At 45.6% G+C, this 10,848-nt stretch overlaps 1 protein-coding gene across 2 annotated transcripts; it reads left to right on the top strand.

Moving 5' to 3' along the window:
• Positions 1-581: 581 nt before the first annotated feature.
• On the top strand, positions 582-10,365 carry LOC144893564 (uncharacterized). Of its 2 annotated transcripts, none has more exons than XM_078784052.1 (2): positions 582-732; positions 7,800-10,365. In XM_078784052.1, the coding sequence occupies exon 2, from the start codon at positions 8,167-8,169 to the stop codon at positions 10,243-10,245; it is 2,079 nt and encodes a 692-aa protein (XP_078640178.1). In that variant the 5' UTR covers positions 582-732; positions 7,800-8,166; the 3' UTR covers positions 10,246-10,365. The 2 variants fall into 2 exon arrangements, with proteins under 2 accessions (XP_078640178.1, XP_078640180.1); XM_078784054.1 differs by having other exon boundaries at positions 582-710.
• Positions 10,366-10,848: the final 483 nt, after the last annotated feature.

Consider the following 10,848-nt stretch of genomic DNA (forward strand, 5'->3'; position numbering starts at 1 on the left):
TGGATGAAAAGTGACGATTTTATGTGACGCTGACCTTTGACCTTTTGACCAAATTATTAATTTGCCTTCTCCATATTCTCATAATGAAGCTTCGTTGAAAATTTGATGACAAAACTCAAATGGTAAATTTAAATTTCAGGTCAATTGGATGAAAAGTGACGATTTTATGTGATGCTGACCTTTGACCTTTTGACCAAATTATTAATTTGTCTTCTCTATCTTATCATAATAAAGCTTTGTTGAACATTTGATGACAAAACTCAAATGGTAAAAAAGTACGGCCCGGACAGACACACACGTATACACCCAGACAGACAGACACACACGTATACACCCAGACAGACAGACACACAGAAGTGATTTTAATCCTTGTCTCCTGCTGTGTCGCGGACGGGATAATAATAACTCTACCATGTTATAAACACCTCTCTTTGATATGAAGTAGTCGGTGTGTATGATCGGGTTGCATTTGGATGTACAGGGTCTGCTTCTACTTTTCTGACCTGACATCTCACACCTGTCCTGCCTTTTGTTGATTGTGGACTGGATTGGATTTGTGGACTGTGGACTTTGTGGATTGTGGACTTTGATTTGTGGATTGTGGACGCCGCCATGGCGTCGCATACGGGGACACTGGTGCTGTTTGTTCTCCAACGGAAGGCGCACGTGCCGTGCGTTCTCCGGCTGGATAACGGAATCTGCTTTTGATGGTATGGAATACGGAATCGAAAGGTACGGAATCTGCTTTTCTAGTACTCTTGGTGGCTTTTTGGCCGACGGGACTGCTCTCTGCTTGATCCTCCCGGCTTCACCTGTCCGGCTCTTCCGCCGTTGCCTCCTGCCCGCTCCCGGGCATCTCGCACATGTCCTGCCTTTTGTTTCTTGGGTTGCTCTCCTGTGGGTTGCCTGGACGGCTGGCTGCCTCCCTGTTGGCCACCGCTGCGGTCGTCGAGCTGCAGGACACTCACTGGCTGTTGACGCTGGCTGTTGCACGGCTGCCTCCTCGGCTCTCGGCTTGCTCGTCCTCGGCTTTCTATTGGTCGTCGGGCTGCTCATATTCATTCCTCGACCCTCCTCGCGTGTCGTGCTCTGGACCAGCCTGTTGTGCCTGGCGCTTTGGTCAGCCAGCCTGCGGCTGCCGGCTGACCTCTCCGGGCTCTGTGCCCCCTTCGCTCCTGCCTGGCATGGCACTGAGGTACTCCGCCGCTAGGCTTCTTCAACTCAACAACCACTCCACTCCGCCATGCATCTCTGTCATCAAAAACCACGGACTCCTACGACGACCCACATACATCCATAGAGGCCCCGGTCGCAAGTTTGTTTACTCCCAGACAGGTCACTCCATCCCCTCACTCTGGTCAGCTGAGCGCACTCTCACCCGTCGATTACATCATCACAGCAACATACACGAACGCGCCCCCTGTCTGCAAGCCCTGGCAAAATCACCCGAGTCCATCCGCACCATACAAAGCAATATGAAGCTTACTCTGTTCAATACCCGGTCCCTCAACAATAAAAGCCACATCTTGAACGACTTCATTCTGGACAATAAACTGGACTTTCTCTGTCTGACTGAAACCTGGCAACAACCTCTGGACTACCTCTCACTCAACCTCACTACACCCAATGGTTACTCATACATCAATAAACCACGCTCGGAGGGCCGAGGTGGTGGAATTGCTGTAATACACCAACAGGACATCAAGACCAGCCTCATCTCCATCTCATCTGCTCCATCATTTGAACACCTGGCTTTTAAACTTTCTGGTTACACACAGTCAGTCATGGCAGTTGTCTACCGCCCTCCCAAACCAAACCCATCATTCCTGTCTGACTTCTCTTACTTTCTGACCCAGCTCTGTTCCTTCTCCCCCTCAACCCTCCTCCTCGGTGATTTCAATATCCACATGGACTCCACTGACTCCACAATAACCGCTGACTTCATTGATATTCTTAATTGCTTTAACCTCACTCAACATGTCAACTTTCCCACCCATAACCGTGGTCACATTCTGGACCTTGTCTGTTCTATTGGACTAAATCTACACCATCTCTCTGGCTCTGACCTCACCCTCTCCGATCACTTAGCCATCACTATGGCCATCAACATTCCCACCCAACACCAAGGCAAAAACGCATAATCAACTTCCGTAAGCTAAACTCTCTTTCACCTCCCTCATTCTCATCTTCCCTCTCCGAAAAGATGTCCACCTCTCCCTTCGTTGATTTGCACAGCCCCTCTGACCTCACTGACTGCTACAACCACACTCTCTCCTCCTGCCTCGACCAGCTTGCGCCTATAAAAACCAAAACAGTTTCCTTCACCCATTCTGCTCCCTGGTTTACCCCTGAACTCCGCCTGATGAAAACCCGTGCCCGCCAACTTGAAAGACTCCGTAATAAAACAGGTCTCACAATCCACTCCCAAGCCTACAAAGACCACCTGCAGCACTACAAAGATGCCCTCTCCCGTGCCCGCTCCACCTACTACTCTCAAATAATCCACTCTGGCTCCGGAAACCCAAAAGCACTCTTCTCCACAATAAACAAACTCCTCAGCCCCCTGGATACCACCACCCAGTCATTCACAGTCGACAATTGCATTTCTTTCCTTTCATTCTTCCAAAGCAAGATAGACAACATCTACAGCAGCTTAACCACCACCTCACCTGCTCCCCCTCAAACCATCTGCCCCCCCTTATCCTGCCAACCCCTATCTCAGTTTTCCCCAGTCTCCCCTACTGACCTCTCTGAACTCCTCACAGGAATAAAAACTGCCACCTGCACTCTGGACCCCATCCCCTCCAGCTTTGTTAGGGCTTGCCTTCCTGCTCTCTCTTCACTTATCACTGCAACGATAAACTCCTCCCTGTCTACTGGCATCGTCCCACCATCCCTCAAAATCGCTGCTGTCACCCCCAATCTGAAAAAACCTGGACGCAACCCTGACACCCCAAATAACTTCAGACCCATCTCCAACCTACCCTTTCTGTCAAAAGTTTTGGAACGCGCTGTAGCCACTCAACTCAAACATCACCTCTCTGCCAATAACCTGTATGAAACATTCCAATCCGGATTCCGCCTCAACCACAGTACGGAATCTGCACTACTCAAAATCACAAACGACCTTCTCCTCTCCTCCGACGCCGGTAACCTCAACATTCTCATCTTTCTCGACCTCAGCGCCGCCTTTGACACCATCAATCACATCATCCTCCTTACCCGACTTGAAACCACATTTAACATCACTGGCACTGCCCTTTCTTGGATCAAATCATACCTCTCCGACAGGCACCAGTTCATCTCCATCAATAAATGCAAATCCCCCGCCGCTCCCCTACCCCAAGGTGTCCCCCATGGTTCAGTTCTCGGTCCCCTCCTCTTCATACTGTACCTGTTCCCCCTTGGTCACTTAATCAGTCGTCATGGTCTCCAATTCCACTGCTTTGCCGATGACATGCAGCTTTTCATTTCCGCTAAGTCAATTTCCACCGTCACCCACTCTATCCTGACAAACTGCATCACTGAAATAAAATCCTGGCTTCAAATCAACTTCCTCAAACTAAACTGTGATAAATCCTAAATAATCATTATTGGACCAAAAACTCTCACCAAATCCATCCACAACTTCACCCTCAACATCGACAGTATCCCAGTATCCACCTCCCCTCACATCCGGAATCTTGGCATCATCTTTGACCAAACCCTCTCCTTCGACAAACACACTAAACAGATCACCAAAAAAGCCTTCTTTCATCTGAAAAACATTGCACGTCTCCGTCCATCCCTCTCCTCCACAGCTGCAGAAACCCTCATCCACGCCTTCATCACTTCTCGTCTGGACTATTGCAACAGCCTCCTCTATGGTTCACCCTCAAATATCATCAATAAACTTCAATACATTCAGAACTCTGCTGCACGTCTACTCGCCCACTCCTGGGCCCGGGACCACATCACCCCCGTCCTTCACAAGCTCCACTGGCTCCACATCTCTCAGAGAATCCAGTACAAAATCCTCCTCCTGACCTACAAAGCCCTCCATAACCTGGCCCCACCCTACCTGACTGACCTACTCCCCAGACACACTCCCACCCGCACCCTCCGCTCTGCTGCTGCCAACCTCCTGTCCCCCCCCCCCCCCCATCCGGACCAAACTCAGATCCTGGGGGGACAGGGCCTTCTCCATCGCCGCTCCCACACTCTGGAACTCACTACCTCAAACCATCAGAGACTCCTCCTCACTCACCACATTCAAAGCATCACTCAAGACCCACCTATTCAACACCGCATTCAACCCCTAACCGTCTCTTCTCCTTCTCCTTCCTTTCTGTTTGGTTATTTAATTATATATTTTTGTCTATTTTTGTCTTTGTTTTACGTACTATGTCAAAGCGACTTTGGGTTTCTTGAAAAGCGCTATACAAAATAAATGTATTATTATTATTATTATAATTATTATTATTTACTGATGTTTAGCTGTAAAAAGGAAATATATTTATATACTTGAAGTGGCGACGATTTTGTTTGATTTATCACCTGTGCTGCTTCCTTCATGACTGACTTCATTGGTTGTGGCCTTTTTCTTAGAGCCAAGGCTTCTGTGTGTACTGCAGTGCATCCATTTTTCCCTGGGGGTTGCCCACAGAAGTCTGGTTTCAAACTGCTGTGCTTTGCCTTCATGGATTGAGCATGCTAACTTCAAGTCACAACGCATTGATCCCTGCGATTCAGAGCTTTTTCACGAATGAAATTTGTAGCATTGCAAAATTGTTTTTTTTCCCAATAGTGCAGGTTTGAAGTGCTCGGTGAGAAAAAAAAAAGAAGGAATTTTTTCAGGAGTGACTCTGTGACGTAGAAATGGTAGTTGTGCAGCTCCAGCAATATTGTTTTTCTGGTGAAGTTGGATGTCGAAGCATGAGGTCGTCTTCATGCAGTTCAACATCTGACCTTTCGGATCCGAAATTCAGAAATTCAGAAATCCACCGCCATTTGATTGTGGAATGACACTAAACCCACAAAGCTGAGCTTTCTATAAAGATAACTAAACAGAATTAATGTCCTGCAGCTATGGCGTGGGGCTCACAGTGTTTAGCAATACGGCATTGCACGATGTAAGAAGCTTCGAGGCATTTGGCAGACACTGTGAATTGCTTGTTTATAGCAGATTTTTTTTGGCTGTTTTAATACCTAAAGTTTTCTTTAGAAAAGTCGAGTGGCTTATTCTTTAGTCAGGGATGTCTCATTTCCAAATGGTGGCTCAGTTTGCAAGGCTTCACGCTCTACCATTAGGCAGTACATCAGGAGAGGCGACAAACCGGTGCACCTGCAGTGCAAACCAAAGTAAATCCCCTTCCAGAATCATTTTCTTCGTTTTTCCCTCCTATATTTCTTTTGAGGATTATGCTCCACCGCCGCCAGAAAAATGCATGGGTTTGGAACGGAACAGTCACTTATTCAGGCGAAATCAAGCAAGATCAGTCCTCCTTTTTTGTTATGAAGTCCGACCTTTCAGACTCGACGACTCATATTCAGGAAATAAGAAAACGAGTGGATATTTATGAGTTGCCATATTGACTGAATTATTAGAGGGTTCACTAGAGCTTCCACTCCTCCCAACCACCCCCACTTGTCATCCCCCTGTTGAGACCTCATGCTCTAACAGAACAACGCCTTCATGCCCCCTGCAGTGCGGACGTACGAACCATCCATTGAGGATGTTCTTTCATTTTTCTGAGTACTCCTGGAATAATGGACGAATTTCCAGAGGCATTGCATGCTCAGAAAAGCTACAGGAGAAGAAAAGGAGTGACAACCTGAGGTTAGTTTGGATGGACATTGTAATGCCACAAAGCACTTCCATTACTGCATCTAATCCATATGTATTGTACAACATGACAAGTGGCAGCGAAAGCTCGTTCCTGTACCTTCTGCCTGCGATGCTGCCGTGCCATACGCGACCCCCAACGGTGTTCGTGCCTGCTATGGAATGCCATCTCACCCAGTCGGCGACTTGTGTCCCGTGGCTGTCTCGTCCTGCAACCACGACGTTGTTGTATTATTTCCCAGATCCAAGATGCCACGTTGAAGTTCATGCTTCAAAAGCATAAGTGCAACGACATCCGTAAGCAACACAGAGTTCCGTAGTTGAGTCCTCTAAAAATGAATCAGAAATGCACCAAGATGAACGTTATGGCCATTGCAATTGAAAGTCTTGCAACGGGATGTGAACTTGTATGGTGAAAGGCAATTTATAGTTGTGTGAGTGTATGCCCCTGATGGTAGCATGTCCTATCTCTTACCTGAGGTTCTCTGTAAGCAATCTTTGATGTACTGGATCGTTGAAAACACGACTCTTCTCTCCAGGGCTCCAAGCAAGCAATGCACCAACATCTCATGCCAACCTCCCATCCATATTTACAATTATTTGGATCTGACCCAATTATCTCTCCCAAACGTGATTGTACTTGCTGGTTATAGTGTTTGCTTGTTACCTTCTCTTTTGAAGTTAGCTCATTAGTCCATGATCTAGAGGGGCCCACCGACCCCCCCCCCCCCCCCCCCCCACCAATCAACGAAACTACATTTTTTTGAAACTTTGAAATGTAGTGTTTGAGAAATTATATGTTAACGTGCGATAAATTGGGACTCAGTATGGATTTTGAGAGACTGAAAGTTGCTATTTCCTCTGTTATGATGGTATATGGGTTGTACTGTTATGTATACATTGTTATATTGTCATGATGGTATATTGGTTATCTCTGATGTTATGATGGTTATACACGATGGTATACAGAAGCAGAAGATTTTGTTTTTAATCCAACCAAAGATGGCTGACTGGCGGCCTTTAACTACAGTGCATTCAGAAAGTATTCAGACCCCTTCACTTTTTTCACATTTTGTTATGTTGCAGCCTTATGCTGAAATCGTATAAATTCATTTTTCCCCTCATCAATCTACACTCAACACCCCATAATGACAAAGAGAAAACAGGATTTTAGAAAGTTTGCAAATTTATTAAAAAGAAAAAACTGAAATATCACATTGACATAATAGGCTATGAGCCGAGGGGTCGACCATGCTCAAGCAGAGGGAGGATGGCTAACAGTTATTTTTGGCAAGGCCAAGGTCCCTAGTGCTGAAAAAAATGTGATAGCAGTGTGAAACTCTTAGCCGTATCTGTGTTATCATCACATTTGTCAGATCACCCATTTATCGCTTTTCGGGTCATTTTTCCCGCTTAAGATTTAGGGGGTGGGGTTAGTTTTTTGGCTCTCAAATAATATCACGTGTATATATCAGCTAGTGTGGTATATCAGGTAAAAGGTTATTGAATTACCTTTCAAATGATGTATAGAAAGTGCCTGTGTGATCTATAGTAACCTCTTTATAATGATTATTAAAACATAATTATTTCCACCAACTCTCAAAACTTCATCACAAAATCCCCAATTTTAGGAACAAAAATAGGCAAAAATCAAAAGGTATGTAAAAGGTATGTTTCGATTTGAGACACACATACAGTATAATTAGAGTCAATATCCTCACGCATATGATCATGATGTGCCATGAAATTCAATGCAATATGTGTAGACATGCTAATACGAATGTTGTCATCAATGTCAATATTTTCATTATATTTTAGGTGATTTGCAACCATGACAGCGGTGCACGACATCTAATGTATTTCTCTTTGTAGATTTGTTGGTGCAGAATACATTTTTAAGCAACTATAGCAACTGATGCTAATTTGTAGTAGTGGTGGTGGTGGTGGTCTCATTCGATATTATGTGTCTTTCCAGGTGAGACGGTGGTGGTGATATTGGTGGTGGTGAAACAGAGTGTACCGCAGATAGACAATTGAACAAATACTTGCAATGGAGATTGCGATCACTCAGAAAGTTCCCAAGGACGTTTGTATCATTCATAAGCTATCGTTAGATGTCAAACCAGAAGATCCGCTCATAAGCCCTCAAACATTCGATTCGTGGACTACATTGCTGGATGCGGCCAAAATACGGAACCATGCACCCATTCTCGACCTTGCTCAGTCGCTGCCAGAGAAGGAGATTCCCCGAGTATTCTACCACAGGCAGTGCAGGAGCGTGTTCACCATGAAGCGAGATTTGGAAGCACTGAAACGAAAAGCTGAATCCAATTTAACCGACGATGCTGCTGCAACATGTTCAGCGAGCAAGAGACAAGCCAGAAGGGCATCTTCGGAATCACGCATCTATGAACCGGATTGTATATTCTGTGGAAAGACCAAGTGGTGCAAGGGAACGTCATCCCGTGAAATCTGGAGCAGTGAAGCGCTACTATGTCACATCCGAACACAGGAGTACGTTTCTCCGCCAGATGAGGGAAATGGTGAATGTGAGCAACACACACGTACAACACGCGGATCTGCAGCAAACACGGATCAAGAAAGATGAGGACGCTGTATCATCACTGATAACTCTGATCCAGAGTTGGGTGAACCCATTCACTATGGCCAGCTCTCTCATCAGTATTTCCACCGCACGCGCAGCCCCTCCAAATATTGCCAAGGATCTGGAGAAAGCATGGGAAGTCGGACACAAGTGCTACACAAACTTCAAGATTGAGCGACTTGAGAGCAACCCACCAATCAAGAAATTCCACGACCCTTTGCAACTGAACAAGCTGAAGACTTTCAGCAACCTCACTAAGAAGAAGGAATGCAGAAGCAATGGCAGGGCAGTAATTCTTCAAGCAGACAGAGCTCTATTTGGTAGAATTATCGTGATGGCACAGGGCCGAGATCTTCACATGGCAGAGGTGCTATCTCATCCTCTAGGTCCCTTGCCATGGGCCCTGGCGACACCCGAAGGCCTTCTACGGAAAACCAACAAAGCTGCCCTAGCCACGGCCTTGCAAAGGACTGTGACCCCGGCTGAAAGGATACCCGACAATTCGGCAACAATTATTGACGGGATGCTCCTTATACAGAAGGTGGCAGGTGATCAAACTACATTTGCCGAAGTGGCCATGATTATCCTATCCATGGCCCTGAAGGATGGATGCAGTAGCCAGAGGATCGATGTCGTCTTTGACACCTACAAGGAGACTTCCATCAAAAACAGCGAACGGTTAACCAGGGGGGAAGAACTTGGACTTGAGCTGAAAAACATCACGGCATCTCAAATTGTAAGGCAATGGCGCAAGTTTCTCAGCTATGTTGGGAACAAGTCAAGTCTTATCATGTTCCTGGTCGAAGAGTGGAAGAAACCAGAGTACATCAGACGCCTACAGGGAAAGGTTCTCTTTGTAACATGCGATGACAAGTGTTATCAGATCACATCTGATGCTAGCCAAGAAGTAGTGGCCCTGGAAAGCACACACGAGGAAGCAGATGGTCGTCTGTTCTTGCATGCTGCCCATGCTGCCGCACATGGATACCAGTCTGTGCTTATTAGCTCAGATGACACCGACGTACTCGTCATTGACTTGGCATTTCATACCAAGATTCATGCCAAGTTGTTTCAGAAATGTGGCACCAAAGCAAGGGCTAAAATCCTAGACATAGGGAAAATAGGAAAGTCAGTCGGCACAAATGTATGTCAGGCCCTAATTGGAATGCATGCCTATACCGGATGCGACACAGTCAGCACGTTCGCTGGACGAGGAAAACTGACTGCACTAAAACTCATCAGAACCAACAAAGATGTGCAGGATGCATGTACACAGCAGGGAGAGGACTGGGACGTCAGTGAGGAACTGATGGATAAATTGGAGAACTTCACTTGTCTCATGTACGCACCGAAGTCGGGGACAGTGAAGGTGAATGACTTGAGATATCACCTGTTCTGTGCCAAGAGGGGAGAGATCGACAGTCACCAGCTACCTCCGTGCAAAGACTGCTTAACCAAACATGCACAGCGAGCCAACTATCAAGCCGCTATTTGGAAGAGGAGTCTCAAGATGGATCCAGCAGTACCGAGTCCAATCGGGAAAGGATGGCACTGGGATACCCAGGATGGTCGCGTGCAGCTGGCAGTCGACTGGATGCAAGGACAGCCCGCACCACAGGCGGTTCTGGATTTACTGGCATGCACCTGTTCGAAAAGATGCACACTACCCATGTGTGTCTGCATGGCCAGTGGTTTGAAGTGCACAGACATGTGCAAACTCACCACATGTGACAACCAGAGAGTGTATGGTGAGAGTGATGACAGTTCGGCAGAAGACGATGAAGAAGACGACGACGATGACGAGGATAACTTCTGAATTGTAGAACTGTATGGAGAAAGATCATGTACATGTGTGTAACAAATATGGTGTACGCTGAATTGATAACTCGTGTACTTTATGGTATGATGTCTATAAATATATGTTGCTTAAATAGAAAGTACATTGTTTTCCTTTGGTTTACTTTATGTATAACTGGTAATATAAGAGAACCATACAACACTACAAGACTAAAAACGTTTGCATGAATATGATGTAAATTATCTCGCCAAGTTAGGGTACATCAGGATACATACATATACATGGAGTAGGTTAATCATCACATGCATCATACGTCTGTGGTATATTCAAGAACACCACATACAGTTTGGTCATAATCCCTTCATATTTTTAGAATTAGACATTTCTGACACCAATTTCAGTACTTTTTGGCCTATATATGGCTGACATCCCAATATTATATATACTATTTTTAGACCAATAATGGTATACAAACTATATACATGCTGTCGGTCAAAAATCGTAAAATGTAAATCAATATATCATAAGAGCGGAAAGATATACATTTATGGATTTTAGGTCATGGTTACAGCAACTACTGTATATTGGATATTCTCATCTTTATCAAGGTGTATGAGATTT

The sequence above is a fragment of the Myxine glutinosa genome, chromosome 9 (assembly GCF_964187855.1).
Source record: "Myxine glutinosa chromosome 9, kmMyxGlut1.1, whole genome shotgun sequence".
Lineage (NCBI taxonomy): Eukaryota > Metazoa > Chordata > Myxini > Myxiniformes > Myxinidae > Myxine > Myxine glutinosa.

Bases quoted from the DNA above. Each gene is read 5' to 3' on its own strand.
- LOC144893564 (XM_078784052.1), top strand. From the start codon at position 8,167: ATGCTGCTGCAACATGTTCAGCGAGCAAGAGACAAGCCAGAAGGGCAT.